Genomic DNA, 19,333 nt, shown 5'->3' with positions numbered 1-19,333 from the left:
GCCTCTGCCTCCCAAGTGCTGGGATTAAAGGTGTGCACCACCACTGCCCAGCTAACTTGTCTTTTCTTGAGGCAGCTATTCAGTGAGTTGGATCAGGCTATGGATTTGGGTTGGAACTTCTCCCAACACTTGGAGAAGGGAGAGGGGGACATCCTTCAAAATCCTACCAAAGAAGATACCCACCCTACATGTTTGAGAAGAGAGAACCTTGACCTGTGGTTCTCTCTTGGGTCTACAGAAGCAGCAGGAATGGCTGCTTGACCTGAATATAGTTAGAGAGCAGGCAGTCACCCAGGCATGTGTGCACGTGCCAAGGCTCACGCTTCATCCCAGAGCTCAAGTTGAATGTCAGAGGCAGACAGTGAATGGCCCCAGGGAGCGGGGCTTGGCATCAAAATCACCATGTTCCTTAGCCCTTATGTGGAGAACGCTGCACCTAATTGTGAGGGGACTGGAAGGCATGTCTGGATGACTGTGTGTGGACAGGAGAGACAGGGCCACCAAATGCCTTGGCATTTCCTGGCTCTACAAAAGCAAACCCATCTCCTTATTCACTAATATTGTCCTCAGTTCCATTTCTATACTGTCCTTCCTCCTCTGATTACAGATCCATTTCTCAGATGAAGAGAATGAGATTCCTAATGAACCTTTAGGGCAGAATTAAATCTAGCTAGGACTTCATCTATCCCAGGTGTCTCTGAACTCCAGTCCCCAAGGTCTGGGAGACAGCCAGTCGTTTCTGAATCTGGATCCCTGTGCCCTATACCCTATCAGCTTCCAAGGAGGTTAACGCATTCTTGTTGGCAAGGCACAGATGCACTTCACCATGTGAACATTCACTATGAAATCTGCCCCCCTCACTGCTGGCATTCGGCTTCCCATCTGCTTCTCCCGCCACAGAGTCCTGCTAGGTTCAGGACTCTGGGAAACCTTCACCCTGCAGTGTTCTACTTGTCTCTCCGTGAGCTCTCCCAGGAACCTACCCGTACTTGCAATAATTGAATGAACTCCTGTTCTTTTTGCTCCTTGTGGCCTGACCACAGTGGCTTCTGCTGCAGAATGGGGCAGTGGGATAAGGCCAGAATGTGCAGAGGGTATTGAACTGGAGTCCCAGGAGGTGGGCTTGCCTGGAGCACTATGGCTGTGCCTGAGACCTACGTGGCGCCCTCTGCTGGCGCCTTTTTGCTCCTGTTCCCACTAGTGACTGCTGTCATTCAGCAGAGGTCAAGGAGACCAAGGCCAGAGTGTCTGCCATCCAAGATGGTGTCTTCATGAGTGTGTGGGAGTGATGTGGGGACACCCGGGCTGGCAGTCAGTCCTAGAGCTTCTGGGAAAGGGGTGGGAGTGGGGCCGGTGTAGGTGTGTTGGGGAACACACTGATGGGCTCAGAGGAAGTCTCCAACCTTCCCCAGTGATTACACAGGGTACAAAGAAACCCACCTGATAGGACCCTGCCCTGCTAAGAGCTTAGTGAGGTCCCAAGGATGGGAACTATATGAACCTGGAGAAAGACAGGTTTATATGATCTGTGGATAGGATGGGGAGACTAGCACACACAGACACACAGAGCCTTTAGACCACACAGGCTGCAGTGGATCCCATTGGCTTGTGGAGGTCTATAGGATCCAGCGCTGCTCACACTTGGCCACCCCTGGTTAGCACTGATTCATATAGTTCTGCTGATCTCCCCCACTCCACCCCACCTGGCACCACCACCCCAGGCTGGCTCCTACAAGGTGGCATAGGGTCTTGTAGATTTAGAACAACTTGTTTGCTGGAACTTTTTGGTATGCTACACATGTTTTCTGTGATGTCCGGGCCATGTGGCTACTGAGTATTTACATGTGGCTGGTTTTCAATTGAATAGGTTTTGGTTTGCTTTGGACTGGATTCTGATGGGTCTAAGGACTGCTGTCTGGAGCACTGTCAAACTGGCCTTCACCTTCCCAGGTTCCTTCATGGAAAACATCTGAGTGTACTTACTTAATCCTGCTGCTGGATCGGGTGGCACGGAGGTTCTGGGAATATGGGAAGGATTTGACAAGCTTCCAGGAGGGCACCTGTCACCTTGATCTTGGTCTTACACTTGTCTCCCACTGTCACATCCTTTGGCTGGTAGGCAGGATAAAAATCTTGACATTATAGTCTGTTGGGAAGAAAAGACGGGGGAGGAAGTAATCTCCACCCACTGAGGAACGAGTGCCCAAGGTCCATCTGTTGCACGCGCACACTCACACACACACATACTCTCTCTCACACACATGCACACGCACGCATACGCACCCGCACACACCCACGCGCAAACACACACACACTCAGCTTGCTTTTTAAAATTCTTTCGTCAAATGTTGTGATATACATTTTAGAAGCCAGGCACTATTGCCCTATCTGGGTTCACACCTGAAGAAGTTATTGGTCTGGGGATGTCACTTGATTGGTAGAGCACTTGCCTCACATATTTCCCCTTGGTTTGAGCTCCAACATGCTTTGAGCTGGACATGGTGGGACATGGCTGTAATCAGGAGCTAGGGGTAGGAGGATGAGAAGTTCAAGGCCATCCTCTTTGTAGCACATTTGAGGCTAGCCTGGTCTACACATGAGACCCTGTCTCAAAAACAGAAAAAAAAAAGAGAGAAGCCAATTGTCTTTCCTGCCCTTGGGGAATGTATGGGAGAGAGGGAAGACAGAAGAAGGGAAGAGAGGGTGTGAAGGAACGGAACCAGAAACAGATCTGCAACATGTAAGGGGTAGCCTGGAGGGGACAGCAGGGGCAGTGATGGAAAATGGGAGCAGGGGAAGGCTTCCTGGGTAAAGGCATTCAGTTGCAGATACACAGAGAATTGCACATAGGGAATTGCCTCAGACTGGAAGCCGGGTACCAGTCCAGCTGTGGGGATCTGGGTAGCAGAGGAGATCTCTGAGATGTTGTCAAGGGATGGGGTGGGGGTGGGGGGAGCGGAGCTGATCAAGGAGAGAGGAAGAGTGGGAATTCTAGGCTCAGGGGAAAGTTACAGGTGATGAGGGTATGCTTAGCGTGTTCAGGGACCTGGGTTCAATTTCCAGACAGGCAGGCAGGCAAACGGACAGATAGACATAATAACAACTTCAGCAGCTTTATACAATAGCTTCTTTGGGGCTGGCTGGGCAGAATAAACAGGAGTACTAAGAATACAGAGATCTTTGGAGGCTGGGGAGGTTCTTGGCAAGGTGCCTGACTTAAGCAGTGAAGTCCCACTGAAGAGGGCAAAGGCCAGGGAGCCCCACAGCTGAATAGGTATGAGCTGGCTATTCTCAGGCTGTAGAAGAACAGCGCAGAGGCCGAAAGACTCCTGCAGTGATGGAAACAAGGGCGTGAGAGCCTGACCTGGGTTGAGACAGGCCGGGAACAGAGGTGTTTTGCAGTGTGATCTATGGCTGCAGGAGGATGAGTGTCCCGACTGTACATCAGCCGCTTAGCTTGAGAAAGCCTGGGCAAATGACGTCCAGTGCCTCAGTTTCCCCATCCACTGTCAGTAATAATCTTGGGCTCCTTGGGGAATCATGTACGGCGGTCCTGCTGCTGCTGGGCATGAGAGGAGAGGACAGACCTCACATCACTACGAGGTACGGCTGGCAGGTCTGAGCCAACGGGACCAGACTCTCAGATCTCAGAGACTCATCCTGGGGATGCAGAGCCAACCAGCTAGTTGCACTCACTGAAGGCCCTGCCCAAAGCCTGTCCTCACCCTGTAGCCTATTCCTAGGACCTTTCCCAAGACCACATGCCAGTGTTCATGAATATGAGCCAGCACCCGTGGGTGCTCATGCAACCACAGATGTGCCGGGGAGAAGCAGATGGCCTTGAGATGCTCAGCTCTGTATTGATGGTACAGGTGTCTGTGGGCTTTGAGGACAGCATCCTGTGAGTTAGGAAGCCGGGTGTGGTAGCCCCGGATCAGCCACAAAATACTCAGGAGCCCTGAGAATCATATCGGTCTTTGGGACTCAGTTTGGGCTAAAAGTCACTACTGTGTTCTGAGATGCTATAGCAGTCTTGCCATTCAGTACCTTCCTTGTGCTGGAGGGAGGGAAGGAGGGAGAGAGGGAAGGAGGCCCTGGGGAGGGGGCTGGGGGATCCTTACCTCCTCCCAGTGTGGCTCACTGCATGACTCTGCACACCCCTCCCCATCAAGTCCAATCCATCCCTGTGGGCAGCATAAGCCCCCATTGCTCCCCTCCGCAACACTGCTCCCTTATCTCCTTCATCTCTAGTCTCCTACAGCAAAGCTAGAATAACTTTCTAAGCTAAGTTGGATGGATGGTTCCCCCTTAGCCTGGTGGGCTGTCTTTCTCTTGCCTCCCCACGAGCTTCCCTAGCTACAGAGTTGCTCTGTGGGTGAGAGAAGCGGGGGTGGGGTTGGGGTGAGCATTTGGAGAGGGTCTTCGGTCCCCTGTTCTGAGAACAGGCATGGCGCTCCTTAGGAAGAAGTTGGCTGGAGAGGCCTCCAACCCCACCAAGTGCAAGTGGAAGGGGGTGTTTCCCTGCTTGGACTTTGACTATAAGCAGAAACTGATGCTCGTCTGTCTAGAGTGTCACCAGGCCCTGGTGCGTGCACAACAAGCGCACCAAACACAAAAATGCCTTCACGGTGGGCACCAACAGCTTCCAGGCTTTGATAGTCAACCGGGGCCGGCCCACTCTAAAAGACTCTGCTGAGGGTGGAGGTGCCTACCCCAGCCTGGCAACCACTCCCACCTCTAGGGTTGTCAAGGTGGAGGCAGACCTGGCCGAAGTCGTCGTGTTAACGATCCATACTATGTAGCTAAAGAAGATGCGCCCGATAACCGCTATTCAGCCCCGCTGGAGCTGCAGAGAGGTTCAACCTGTGTCAGACACTGATGGGCTCAGAGCATGAAGACTACGACAACCCCAGGAGGGTGAGGGACAGGTAGGTGGGTGGCAGCCAGAGGTAAGGGGAGGACAAAGAACAGAGGAGGCGCTGAGCCACCTGGGAAAAGCTCCAGTATGCTAGTAACCAGCACACTTCATTCATATCTCCTCTATGCCAGACTTTCACCAAGTGCTGCCTACGAGCCCGGCACGGGGCCAGCCATATTGAGTAAAACAGTAAAGAAGCCAGGCCTGGCCCTTATCACTGGGTGAACACAGGCATGCTTCTCACTCCCCGGGCCAGATATTGCAAACTGGTCTTGGGCCGTGGCTGACTTACCATTGGGTTTGATAAGTTGTTATTTGTTCGTTCGTTTGTTTGTTTGTTTTTTGAGATGGGGTTTTGCTGTATAGTCCTGGCTGTCCTGAGAGATTTGATGAGTTTTTACTGTGCTTTTAGAAAAACTCAAATTAGTTTCAATTAAAAAACTTAAGCTCGCTGGGCAGTGGTGGCACACGCCTTTAATCCCAGCACTTGGGAGGCAGAGGCAGGTTTTGAGGCCAGTCTGGTCTACAGAGTGAGTTCCAAGACAGCCAGGGCTACACAGAGAAACCCTGTCTCGAACCCCCCCCCCCCACCAAAAAAAAAAACTTCAGCTGGGTGTGGTGGCACACCCTTTTAATCTCACCACTGAGCGGGCAGAGGCAGGAAGGGTCTCCAGGAGTTCAAGGCCAGCCTGGGGTACATAGTGTATTCCAAGCCAGCCAGGGCCACACAGTGAGACTCTGTCTCAAAAACAAAGCTGAACACAAATAAAAATTCAGAATTAAGCTGGGTTTGGTGGGCACACACCTGGTGGCACAGGAGTTTAATCCCAGCATTTAGGAGGCAGAGACAAGTGAATCTCTGAGTTCAAGGCCAGCCTTGTCTACAAAGTGAGTTCCAGGACAGCTAGGGCTGTTACACAGAGAAACTCTAGCTTTAAAACAAAACAAACAAACAAAAATCAGAAATAGAGGCGCACACCTGTGATCACAGCACCTGGGAGAGTGAGGCAGGAGGATCAGAAGGTCAAGATGACCTTTAGCTACGTGGTGACCTTGAGACCCCCCCTGACATATGTTTAAAAAAAATTCAGGAGTGGTAAAGCTCTGGCTTTGTGTTTTCTACTGGAAAAGGAAGCCTTCCTGAGTTTAGGGCAGGGCATTGTATAGTCCAGAGCCTGGATTTTCCATAATTTCTCATTTTTTAAAAAAGATTTATTTATTTTATGTATGAGTACACACTGTAGCTGTACAGATAGTTGTGAGCCTTCATCTGGTTGTTGGTAATTGACTTTTAGGACCTCTGTTCCCTCTGGTCAGCCCTGCTCATTCAGCTCATTCAGTCCATGCTCGCTCTGGCCCAAAGATTTATTTATTTATTTATTTATTTTTAAGATTTATTTATTTGTTATATGTAAGTACACTGTAGCTGAGCTGTCTTCAAACATCCCAGAAGAGGGCATCAGATCTCATTACAGATGGTTGTGAGCCACCATGTGGTTGCTGGGATTTGAACTCAGGACTTTTGGAAGAGTAGTCAGTGCTCTTAACTGCTGAGCCATCTCTCTAGCCCCCAAAGATTTATTTATTATTATATATAAGTACATTGTAACTGTCTTCAGACACTCCAGAAGAAGGCATCAGATCTCATTACAGGTGGTTGTGAGCCACCATGTGGTTGCTGGGATTTGAATTCAGGACCTTCTGAAGAACAGTTGGTGCTTTTACCCGCTGAGCCATTTCACCAGCCTCATAATTTCCCCTTTTTATCTCTGATCTCCTTCAAGCCCTAAATCACCCTTGTGGCTCCTGGAGTTGTGCCTGCTAGAGCTCTGCCTGGCTTCAGCTGTGTGAGTCCTGGGAGGTGTGGCTGGAGGGGAGGAACTTGGGTTAATTCTATAGAAACAAACAGCACATAATTGGGATCCTTAATGGCCAGGAACTGCTAGTGAATTTGTCTATTGCTGAGTCCCTGAGCTGTCAGGTAAATCCCCTGCCCCCTGCCCCCTGCCCCTGAAGGAATATAGTTGCAGGTATTAGAGCTGAGAAAAAACGGTTTGACAGGTAAAGTGGCAAAGAGTCTGTCTGGCCCCAAGCTTGTGCTCTTCCAACAGCTCCGAACTGCCTGCCTCCCCCAAACCCCTAACCTGTAGGACAAGGCATAACTCTGTCTTTTTTTTTTTTTTTCTCTCCCTGGCTGTCCCAGGTAGCCATTGCCACAGTGTCTTGCACACAGAGGCCTGCCAGCTCCTGAAGGCATATGGGGGGGCTTGTGTCAAATGAGACCAGGGACTGGGCAGATCCCATAGTCTGGCCCTATTTGCCACTTCGGTGTCCCCATGTGATAGCCAGCCTGCTACTATTGTCGTGGGCAGTGTGAAGCTGCAGGGGGATGAGGCTACTGATTGCCAACTCTGGACATCCTATGGGTCTTTGGGTGCCAAAGACCCAAACTGGCCTGACTCAGTTCAAGCCTCCCAAGTGACCTCCTGGAGAGTGTCAGCCTGTAGCTCAGAGAGAGACACTTGCCCACTGCTTATGGTTTTGCGTTGTTTCCCTTTCTGAACAGACCCTAAGCCCCATGCCTAGCTGGGTGAATATGAGAGCAAATCGGATGCCTTGTTCTGTCTGCATGGTGGCCTCAGTTCCTACATGGTCCCCGAGCTCCCTGCAGCCTTGGACTTTGCAGCTATTGACTTGACAGGTCCCCTGCCAACACCTTGGTGTGCTCTTTGGGAGCCACAGCCCCAGGGTTCTGTGCCAATCCACCCTCCTACGAAGCCTTTACCCACTGCGGCTGGAAGCTTCGGTGCAGAAGCTTGCCCTGGTCCTGCAGCGGGAAGAGTCTGACCTAGCCTTTGCAGCCGGTAGTGATGGCAATGGCACAAGCTCAGCTCCGCTCCGGGCGCGCGCGCGCGCGCGCGCGGCTCCATGGCTCCCGAAGGATCTGACGATCTCCAAGTCCGGCTCCAAAGCAGGCAGACGAACGCTGCACCTACTATACAGTGTGGGTCTGCTTGGGCTACTCGGAGGCTGCGCTGCGAGGCTTGGAGCGCCACCGAAAGGCTTTTCCAAACTCCAAGCAAAAGGGACTATGGGACTCCTTCCCCGGACCCTCGCTGGATGCGATGGACCGCCTTGGCAGCCATCCCTGCAGCACCTGAGGAATAGTGCGCGCCGGGTGTGGTGCGCCAGCGCGCTAGGGGACTTGGCGCTCTTGGAGCTTCGGGCGCCTCTGCCGGCGCGCATTCGGAGCTGCGCGAGCTCTTTCCCTGACTTTCGCGTCCTTGCCACCCTGACCTCAGTGCTGCCCGTGGGTGCTGAGCTGCTGATCAAGGTGGGCTGCAGCCACAAGCTGCGGTCGTGGAGACGAAGAGGGGCCGTGGCGAACTCGGTGGCGGCCAGGTGGTGAAGGTCGCGGTGGATGCCTCCCCTCCCACCCAGCTGCATGAGTTTGATTCTGCATTGGCCTAGGAGTTCTCAGAGTGTGTGTGCGGGAGGGACCTCTGGGTGGGGTGGCACTTCTGAGAGCCGCCTCTCCGTACCTTAGCTAGCTGAAGGGCCATGGGAGTTGAAGAGTGCAGACACACAGCCTTAATCCTACCACAGTCACTTCTAGATCCTTCCCTTGGGTTTCCAGTTTCCATTAAAGAAGGGTGGGCCTTATGAGCTGGGAGCACAGAGGTGAAAGAGAGTAGATTCCTGAGAACTTACTTGCCTCAAAGCATGAGGCGTCTTTCCCTGTCTTTCCCTACGGAGATGGTAAACCAAATGACAGTGCTGGCTTCTGACACAGCACAATACTGTCTGTGCAAACTGACAGTTCAAGCGCGCAGTGATTCCAGGGAGGGGGTGGTGCCCTCCTTCCCATGCTCCCCCTTCATCAGATTCCATTAGGGGTGTTGTGAGCCATCATGTGGTTGCTGGGATTTGAACTCATAACCTTATGAATGGCAGTCGGTGCTCTTACCCGCTGAGCCATCTCACCAGCCCCTGCTTTCTTTTATTTATTTTTCCCCTCCCTTCCTTAAAATCTGGTTTGTTGGGTTTCCAGCCCCTTTCTGCCTTTACTTCACTCTGTTAAGACCAAAGACTACAATACCACAGTGTTGTTCCTGTGGGTCCTGAGGACTAGATTTGGGGTCTCAACCTGGATGCTGGATGGGGTGCATCCTCTGGGAAGCAGCAGGCACCTCACCAGCACGGAGACCCTGTTCAGAATGCCGTGGATTTCTTTCTTTCTTCTTAATTTTGTGGGACTTTTTAGATTTATTTGGTACGTATGTGTGCATACATGTGTGGGCTCCACGTGTGTGTGCCTGATGCCTGCAGAAGTCAGAAGCAGACGTTGGGTCCCCTGTAACTGGAGTTACAGTCTCGAGCTGCCATGTGGGTGTCGGGAATCAAACCTGAGACCTGTAGAATGACCAGTGCTCTGACCACTGTGCCATCTCTCCAGTCCTATGCTTTGGGTTTCTTTTCATCCGTCTGTGAGTGGCATGAAACCGGAAGTAAGAAAGGGACAGTTAGTGAGAGGGGAAAAAGTTGGTCTTTCCCTGCAATCCCTGAATTTGGTGCTTTGGGATCAAGTGGGATGAGTAGTGTGTCATGGTGTCACCATGGTTTTGTGTATGTCAAGATTGACTCCTCTGATCCCCTCTCTTGGCTGACTCTCTTTGCTGTCTGTTGGGGCCACTGTGCTGCCCCTGTCCGTGAGAAAGGGTCACTCTTCTGCTTAGGAGACTAGCGCTGTGGACTCCCTGACTGCTTCCACAACAGAGGTGGGCTGGTGCAGTTATAAAGAGGGAGCCTGGAATTGCTGTCCTGGCTGTACCACAGCCTTTTGTTCTGGCAGCAGAAGGGGGAGAGAGCCCTGTGGCTCCTCATTTCAGACCTTGCCCTTCTTCCTTCTGTAGCAGGCCGGGCCTCCAGCGCCCCCAGCCCCTTGCTGGACTCCCTGACCCTGCCCACCCGGCCTCTGCAACCCCCGCTGGACTTGAAGCATTTGGTGGCCTTCCACCCCAATGGCGCCGCCCCGCTCAGTCTCTTCGCCAACTTCAGCAAGGTATGGGCTGGGCAGGAGGGTGGGAGCATGCGCAAGTTTTGGGGGTGGGCAAGGAAGGTGACCTAGCTGGCCCTAGGTGCTATCAAATAGGAACCCAAAACCCAGCTGTCTCCTACCTAGAGATGATGTCACACCTACCCCACCATCACAACTGTTCAGAGATGGTTTTTATGGATGATCCATGTGTGTCTGTGGGCACTTAAGTTGGAGGTTAAAGATTATTTTATTGTTTCTGTATTTAGTTATGTGTGAGTTGGTTTGTGTTCACACGTGTGGGTGTACATGCCTGTGCATGCGCAGTAGCCAGAGGAGGTCATTGGTCCCTGAACCTGGAGCACCTGTTTGCTCAGCAAAGCTAGAGACCAGTGTTAAAAACTGACCCAGGTTGCCCTCAGGGACAAGAGAAAATCCTCACATACACCAAGTCATGCTACGTGACCTTGCTCCTTAATTTAAAACTATTGGTTGAATAAAGATGCCGACAGCCTATATCTGGGCAGAAGAGAGGTAGATAGGTGGGGTTTCAGTTCCTGGGGTTGGAGTCTGAGGAGGACCATGAGAGGAAGAAGAAGGTGGAGAAGGAAGAACGAGGAGGAGAGAGGAGAGGTGCCAGGAGAGGAGATGTGCCTTGAGCACATGGCCAGGAGAAACAGCAAGTATTTGAGGAACACCGCTGGGGAGTAGCCAGGCCAGCAGTTAGAAGAGTAGATTAGGGATTAGCCCCCAGTAATTGACAAAGCCAAATAAAATAGCCATCATCTGAGTCTCGTTTATTTGTAAGCTAGTTGGGAATAAGCTTAAGTTGGTTCTGCTACAGACCAGCACAACCCAGCAATCCTCCTGTCATCATTCCCAGGGGGCTGAGATTACAGATTTGCGTAAGGCCCCTGGGTTGTTATGTGGGTGCTGGGATCTGAACTCTGGCCCTCATAATTGCATGGCAAATGCTTTTAATTGCTGAACGATGGCTCCAGACCTTGAGTTATATCCTTGTCTTGGAGCTTGTGTACCTACCTGGAGGTCTGTGTGTTATGGGTGGGTGTGAGTTTGTGTATTATTTGTGAAGATGTGTGTGCGCGTGTGCCTATGGATTTGTATGTACTATGTGTGTGTGTGAATCGAGGGGTTTGGGTGTCTTTGTACCTTCTCTTATGTGCTGAGTATGGGTTTATTGTAGGTGAGAGTTTATCTGTGGTTGCATAGAGTCTGTGTGTCTGAGAGTGTCTTTTCTACTTGTCTGTGAATCTATGACTGAGACTAAGCATATGTGCTTGTGTCTGTATATTTCTTTCCTTGCTTGGACTTATTGTGGTGTGGTGTGTGTGAGTGGTATGTTTGGTGTATGTGTGTGTTTGTGTGTGTGTGTGTGTGATGTGTGTATGGTGTGTGGTGTGTGTATGTGGTATGTGTGTGTGGTATATGTGGTGTGTGTGGTGTGTGTGTGTGTGTGTGGTATGTGTGTGTACATGTGTGTGTGGTGTATATGCATGTGTGGTATGTGTGTGCGTGGTGTGGGTGTGGATGTGCGTCTGTGTGGGGTATGTGTGTGTGTGTGTGTTTGTGGTATGTGTGTGTATGTGGGGGGTGTGTGGGTGTGTGTGTGTGTGTGGTGTGTATGTATGTATGTGTGTGTGTTGTGTGTGTGTTTGTGTTGTGTGTGGGAGGAGCATATGTTAGGAGTACTCTATGAGGTGTGAGGAACAGCTCCCCTTTCATTCTCAGAAATCAATGAAATCATGGATGAACTCCACTCAGTCCTCAGGAGACCATGTCACATGCCTTCCCAGGAACCCAGAAAGGTCTTCCCACCTTTGTCCCCTCCAGGGTTGTACAGAGGTCCTGGGGAGTATGAGACATTTGGGCATGGGCCTATGAGCTTCAGCCCCTACTGTCATTTGCAGATGGCTTTGCTGCCCATAGGAGTGGGCTCTCAAAGGCAGGTGACACTACTGTTGGTCCAGTGTCAAGATCTCCCTCTGAAATCCTGATGCAGGGTTGGCTCTCCCTTGGGCACTGTCCAGCTTGTAGCCTCCGGTCTCAGGGCAGTCTCTATAGCATGCTCTCCTCTCTGCCTTGGGTTTCTTCCCATGGGAAGGTTTGAGAAAGTTCCTTTTGACTAAACTAGATAACTTCTCTTTTGAATCCAACAACCTAAGCTTCTAATGCACAGCATTGTGGCCCTGCCTGCAATGCTGGCATTCTGGAGACTAAGGCATGTGTACTGATGACAACCGCTACATAGTGATTTAAAGGCTAGCCTAAGCAACATAGTGATACTCTGTTTCCAAAAAAACAAAATAAACCTCCAAAACTTAGGCCCCCTGAGAAAAGACAAAAGAAGAAAGAAAGAAAGAAAGAAAGAAAGAAAGAAAGAAAGAAAGAAAGAGAGGGAGGGAGGGAGGAAAGGAGGGAGGGAGAGAGAGAGGGAAGGAGGGAGAGAGAAAGAGGGAGGGAGGGGGAGAGAGAGAGAGGGAGAGAGAAGAAAAAGCTAAAGTAGCTTGGGATATAGTGAAGTTGGAAGAGAGTTTGCCTAGCATGCACAAAGCCCAGAGTTTGATCCCCAGCACTGTATAAATCAGATGTGATAGCACATGCCTTTAATCCCAATGTTTGGGAGGTAGAGGCAAGAAGGATTGTTTAAGGTCACCCTCAGCTACATAGTGACATTATCTCAAAAGAAAAGAAAGACTATTGCACTGTGTTGCATGCCTATAATCCCAACACTTGGGATCTGAGGCAGGAAGATAGGGCTTCTAAGACCAGCCTGACCTAGGGGAGACCTTGTCTCTAACTAGATCGGTAAACAAGAGAACAAAAAATGAACAAAACATATTAATAAGGAAGAGAAAGAGAGCATTCAAGTTCGTATTGCAAAAGGGACAACCCTGCCACTTGGGGAGCCTCAGGCCTCCTGCGTTGTCCTGCTTGGCCACCTGCCTTCCTGCCCTCCCTAAGCAGGTTTCATTCTGTTTAGCAGACATCAGATTTTGGGACAGTGGCAGAGGTGGTGAGGTAGGGTTTCTTGCCCCCACCAGCAGGTCCAAGTACAAAAGCTGGGTCAGGAGAAAGGAAATCCCACCAAAAGAGCATTCTGTCCTTTCCTTGCTATGGTTTGTGCTCAACCTTTGGTCCCAATAGAAAACAAAACCCTAAAACTAAGACCAGAAGGGAGCAATACACACCAAGGTGACTCTTTGCTAGACCATGGCCCTAAGCACCCAGGTCACCCTGGTCATCCCCTTGGTACCTGACAGATCAAGTCTGTCAGGAAAAGGCTGTAACCTTGTCAGGATTATAGCATGAGACAGGGGGTTTCTGGAAGGCTGACCATATTTTGAACTGCACCTTTGTTGAGCATGCAGGAGGAGCTAAGTCCTATCACTCCCTCCCTCACAGATGGACCCAGTCCAGAAAGCTGTCATCAGCCACACGTTTGGAGTCCCCTCCCCTCTGAAGAAGAAGCTGACCATCTCCTGTAACATCTGTCATCTGCGGTTCAACTCAGCGGTGAGAGGGAATCATGGGATTGGGGCTTGGAGGGAGCAGGGCCTCCTTCGGGGATGCTGTCATGGGAACTGGTAGCAAAGGGGCTGTTGCTCTGACCACCACCCTCTCCTGACTCCTGCCCCTTCTCATACTTCTTCCTGCCTACATGTAGCCCACGAGAAATCCATTTGCTGCCCCCCCTCTGCTTCACATCCATCTTCTGGATGTCCCCAGAGGCTATGTTGTGAACTCTTGGTCTTGACTCAAGATGTTTACAGCATGTATTCACCCCAGCATCTTTTGAGGGGGGCTAGAATTTGCTATAGAGACCATGCCGTCCTCAAACTCACAGAGATCTGCCTGTCTCTCTCCTGAGTGCTGGGATTAAAGGCATGCCCTACCATGCCCAGCTTGATTGAATTTTGTTGTAGTGGTTGATACGGAGTCTCACTGTGTAGCTCTAGCTGGAACTCTGTAGATCAGGCTGGCCTCAAACTCACAGAAATCTGCCTGCCTCTGCCTTCCTGGTGCTGGGATTAAAGGTGTGCACTGGCTACACTTCACCTTAATAATGGACTCCCATGATGCATCTGTAAGAGGTCCAGAGGCACAATTACCACCTTCACTTTTCTGAGGAGGTTACAGTCTCACAGTGTTGCTGGGGAGCACGGCTGGTGAATAGTGTTTCTAGGATTTGAACCCAGCCCTGGCTGACCCTGAAGTCTACACACTCCTACTGCAGCCTACCCTGGGGGAGCGGAGGGAAGGAGAGCCTCATTGTGGTCAGAACCACAGTGTAGCCAAAGGAAGGGCCGTGGAGGCTTGTCTTTCCCACTCTTGGGAAACAGTTGAGAAACAAGTAGAGTCTCCTGGCTGAAGTAAAGAGGATGCTGACACCCCAGCTGTGGCATTCTCTCCAGATGTTTAGGTCACATCATTCTGCAAAATGTAGACAAAGAGATTTGCTGGAAGGGACATGTCTCCATTCCTAGGCCCTGGCAGAATGGCTGGGCCAATAGCAAATGCTCAAAAAAAAATTTTTTTTTTTAATAAATTTCTTTTTGCTTTTTTTTTTTAAGATTTATTTCTTTTATGTATATGAGTACACTGTAGCTGTCTTCAGACACACCAGAAGAGGGCATCAGATCCCATTACAGATCCCATGGTGTTTGTGAGCCACCATGTGGTTGTTGGGAATTGAACTCAGGACCTCTGGAAGAACAGTCAGTGCTCTTTACCACTGAGCCATCTCTTCAGCCCTCAAAAATTATTTTTAAAAAATGAACAATGGGATGTTTTTGATGTTCATAAACTCAAACTATGAGGCTGCTGTGCTTTCCGTGTTCCTCCTTAACACTCGGAAGACTCTACTTTGTAAACCAGACCCTTACAGTTCGTATTCCATTTAATCTGAACAATCACAAAGCTTCAAGCAGGGCACAGCGGTGCACACCTGTGGTCCTATTACTCAGGAGGCTGAGGCAGGAGGAGCATGAGTTTAAAGCCAGCCTGGGCCACAGAGTAAGTAGTCCATCTCCAAAATATTCTGTACATGTAGGCAGACACCCAAGGGCATCACTTGGTGAGTGTCCCCGGGTTCAACACTTCTGGATCTGGGAACACAGAAACATAGGTTGGAAATATGGCTTAGTGGAAAGTATTTGCCCACTAGTAACAAGGCTTGTGTTTAACTCTTAAGTTCAACACACACGCGCACGCACACACACACGCACACACACTCTGCCTTTGAGTGAGGTGCTGTGACTTGCCTAAAGATGCATAGCTCATAAATTGCCAAGTTTGATTCTGAAGGCAGGCTGCCTGCATTAGAGCACTTGTGTGGGAACAAGCTCTGTAAACCTCAGGAGTGTATACATGTGGCTTCACTCCTTTGTGGTCAAGCCTTATGTCCCTTTGACCCCATATTCCTCTGGCCTATCCCTCTGCCCAGCCTCACTCCTAGATGAAGCATGTGACCCAAGAGAAGAAGGTGACCCCCCCCCCTCTTCCAGAACCAGGCTGAAGCTCATTACAAGGGCCGTAGACACGCCAGAAAACTCAAGGCTGTGGAAGCTGCCAAGAGCAAGCAGAGGCCTAAAAACCTGACCCCAAGTGAGACAGCGGTGTCTTCAGCCTCACCTCCAGCCAGTGGAAGCCCTGGAACCCCTCAAACCAAAGGTCAGTCTTGAGTTCAAGTCCACACAACGAGGCTGCCTTCTGACAGCAGCTTGAGTGACTCTGGCTCCTCAGCCATCTTTCTTTCCTTTTTCTTTTGTTTGGTTTTTCAAGACAGGGTTTCTCTGTGTAGCCTCAGCTGTGCTGGAACTCACTCTGTAGACCAGGCTGGTCTGGAATTTATAGAGATCCACCTGCCTCTGCCTCTGCCTCCTGACAGTGCTGGGACTGAAAGTGTGTGCCACTACTACCTGGCTTTTTTTTTTTTTCTTTAACTTGGGATTTTTTGGGGTGGTGGTGTATGTCTGTCTGAATGTGTGGGTACTCATAGAACATAGAAGCCAGAAGAGGTCATGAGATCCCCTGGAGCTGGAGTACCAGTGGTTACGGGTACTTGGGATTGCACCTCATCTGCTGCAAGAACAGTATATGCTCTTAACTGCTGAGCCATCTCTCTAGCCTTTCACCGTCTTTCTTGCTAAAATGATCGCGTATAAACAGAGATCAGCAGATGCCTACTGTTCCTTCCTCAGGCTGACTCTGGATCAGGTAACGTGCTGCTAGCACACCTAGCCTGAGCTAGGATTCAGCTTCTCCCTGTGTTGGTTCCCTAAGTCTGGCAGAACACATGGCTACAAAGTAGGTGGCTGAAACAATAGAAGTGTATTTTCTCCACAATTTAGAGATCAGAGGTCTGTATTCAGATGTGGGTAGGTTTGTTTTTTTTTCCCTGGGGGGGCCAAAGGGAGAAGCCCCTGTGTTTCAGCTAATGGGTACCACTGTCCCCCACACTCCTTACAGACTGAGGAAGGAGAAGTTTCAAGTCAGTCTGGGCTACACATATTTAAGGCTAGCCTAGGTTCTCTAAGACCCTGTCTCAGAAAGCAAAGGACAGGGATTGGGGGTATAGCTCAGTGGGTACAGTACTTGCATACCACTCAGGAAATCCTGGGGTTTGATTCCTAATACCACCATGAAACTGGGAATAGTGGCACAGACCCATGATCACAGCACTTGGGAGGTGGAGGCAGGAAGACTAGAAGTTCAAGGGTATCCTCAGCTACACAGTGAGTGCATGACCAGCCTGGGATACGTGAGGCCCTGACAAAAAACAACACTCCCCCTAAAACCTTCACTAACACCCATCATGTCTGAGTTTCCATGTGATCATCTCCACTTCCTGTGCTGTGTTCTCTGCTTCAAGAATAGACCACCACTCTCCTGGCTGACGGACCTCTCCAATTTCCAGTTTAATGCTATTCTATAAACATTGTAGCACATCTTTCTGGTGACTTCTCCTTACTCAATACCGAGGAGCTAGAATGTCAGGCTTAAAGTGTGACCCACTCTGCCCGATTTTGTGAATTTTTTTTAAAGATTTATTTTATTTATTTATGTGTATGAGTACACTGTAGCTGTACAGATGGCCGTGAGCCATCATGTGTGTGGCTGCTCTCCAGGCCCGCTCGCTCCTGTCCGCTCCCACTTGCTCTGGTGTAATTCACTGTAGCTGTCTTCAGACACACCAGAAGAGGGCGTCTGATCTCATTACGGGTGGTTATGAGCCACAATGTGGTTGCTGGGATTCGATCTCGGGACCTTTGGAAGAGCAGTCAGTGCTCTTACCCGCTGAGCCATCTCGCCAGCCCCCGATTTTATGATTTTTATACAGGGAAACTGAGGCTTGAGTTTGCCTAGTGAGTTGGTGGCCAGAACTTGGTGCTAGTTGTCCTTTCCCAGGAAGCCTTCCAGCCTCGCATTCTATCGCCATGTCAGTGCTGTACCTCAGAGGCCCAAACCTTCCCCAATGTCCCATGTCCTTGCAGATCCTGCATCCCCTCCTCTCGGCCCTTCACTTCAACTACCACCGACCCCGGACCCATCAGTCGGAGACCCCGCCCACTCAGAACTTTCCGAAGCTGCTGCTTCCTCTTCCTCCTCTTCTTGCCCACCCTGCTCCCCTGATCCTAGCAGGGAAGCCCCGGAGCCTGAGCCAGCAGAAGGGGCCATGGGAAGCAGAGTGAATGGGGAAGGCAGGGGCGAGAAGGGACGCCTCTACTGCCCTACCTGTAAAGTGACAGTGAACTCCGCCTCTCAGCTTCAGACTCACAACACAGGTCGGTGCTTCCTGGGTGCCTTGTCATTCATTGGTAGGTGACAGAGGAACCAACCCACTGTTGCTACAAAGACATTTCTGGGTCCTCCTCTTCATCCCAAGGGAGGGGCATTGGGAAGAGAAGTCTGCAGCAACCAGAACTGAAGGTCACTAAGGAACTGGAGTACCCTGCTCCATACTCCTTGGATTAAAAGGAAGTGACTTTCGCCCAGCTGTCTATTTAAAAAGGCCATCTTCCTTAAGGGATGTCACAGGAAGCCATAGACAGCCAGAGATGCTGGGAAGAGAGAAAGCCTGTGTGGCTAGAGGGTCATGTGCGTGCTGAGGGGCAGCCGAGCTAACCAAGTTTGATGTTGTGGCCTCCCTTCCGTACTGAGAGACGTCTTCTTTCCTTCCAGGAGCTAAGCACAGACGGATGGTGGAGGGTCATCAAGGGGCTCCCCGAAGAGGCAGGGGCCGTCCTGTGTCCGGAGGAGGGACTGGACACAAGACAAAGAGAGTGATAGGAAATCCTGGAGGCCCGCAGGGACCCAGCCCTCCTTTCCACTGTGCCCTCTGTCAGCTCCATGTCAACTCAGAGACCCAGCTCAAGCAGGTAGGAGAAGGGAGGCCAGGATAGGGTGGGTATCAGAGCAAGGAAGGAAGGGTTAAGGCACACAAGGGAGGAAGGGTTAAGGGAGGGATGGATATGGCAAGGCTCCCCAGGATTGCCCCACTCTGAGAGCCCTTCATGTGTGTGTTGAACGTGAGAACTATGGGTCTGAGAGAGTCTGGGCAATAGAATAGTTTGGGTTCTGTGGGCTTCCTCATCTCACTCCCAATCTGTCTGTCTGTTAGCACATGAGCAGCCGGAGGCACAAAGACCGGCTGGCTGGGAAGCCCCCCAAGTCGTCTAGCCAGCACAGCAAGCTGCAGAAGCACACAGCACTTCTCCAGGTAACCTGCCTCTAGGGGACCACGATCTACATGGAAGAGAGGAGGAGGAGAAAGGGCCAGCTGAAAGGCTTGGGGTGCGGCAGAAGGGAGGCTGCTGGCTCTGCAGTTGCCTGAGCAGGGACAGGGTTAGGGGTGGGGTTGGGCTATAACCAGAGGAATTTCCTGTGGGTGGGCTGGGCCTAAGGTCATAATATGAAGGGCAAAAGCCGGGGGTGGGTGTGCTTATCGTAGAGACTATCTCTTCCTAACCCCCCTACAGTGCAGCCTGTCTTGAGGCTGTCCATCTGCTGGGCAGGAAGACAGCTGGCACAGCAAGCCCCCTGGCATGGCTGTTTGGGGGCAGGAGGGAGGTGGTCAGACTTAGAACTCTTAAGAGGCATGTCCCGGAGGCAAAAAAGCTCCTGGATGTGTCCCAGGGAGGGGGCGGGCTTCTCTGGTATCAGAGACCCTGTCCATTTCTGTTTTTATTGGCCTTGCAGAAGCAACTCACCAAGACGCTGGCAGCCCGCTTCCTGACCGGTCTGTTGCCCACCACAACTGCGGCCATCTGTTCCCTGCCAGGGCCCCTGACTCTCCAGCCTGCAGCGACAGCAGCTGCTACCCTCTTCCCAGCTCCTGTCCTGGGCCCAGCTCTGTTTCG

The 19,333-nt window shown here is 51.0% G+C and overlaps 1 protein-coding gene across 1 annotated transcript in view; it reads left to right on the top strand.

The window, feature by feature from the left end:
• The window catches only part of Znf385c (zinc finger protein 385C), a 67,198-nt gene that overhangs the window by 46,642 nt on the left and 1,223 nt on the right, over positions 1-19,333 (top strand). The window contains exons 4-10 of the mRNA XM_031354065.1: positions 9,832-9,980; positions 13,377-13,487; positions 15,479-15,644; positions 17,468-17,758; positions 18,156-18,352; positions 18,595-18,693; positions 19,173-19,327. Coding sequence (XP_031209925.1) covers positions 9,832-9,980; positions 13,377-13,487; positions 15,479-15,644; positions 17,468-17,758; positions 18,156-18,352; positions 18,595-18,693; positions 19,173-19,327 — 1,168 coding nt within the window. The remainder of the gene's footprint in view (positions 1-9,831; positions 9,981-13,376; positions 13,488-15,478; positions 15,645-17,467; positions 17,759-18,155; positions 18,353-18,594; positions 18,694-19,172; positions 19,328-19,333) is intronic.

The sequence above is a fragment of the Mastomys coucha genome, unplaced genomic scaffold, assembly GCF_008632895.1.
Source record: "Mastomys coucha isolate ucsf_1 unplaced genomic scaffold, UCSF_Mcou_1 pScaffold5, whole genome shotgun sequence".
NCBI lineage: Eukaryota > Metazoa > Chordata > Mammalia > Rodentia > Muridae > Mastomys > Mastomys coucha.
Note: the sequence above shows the minus strand (reverse complement) of the source record. Positions and strands in the feature narration are given on the sequence as shown.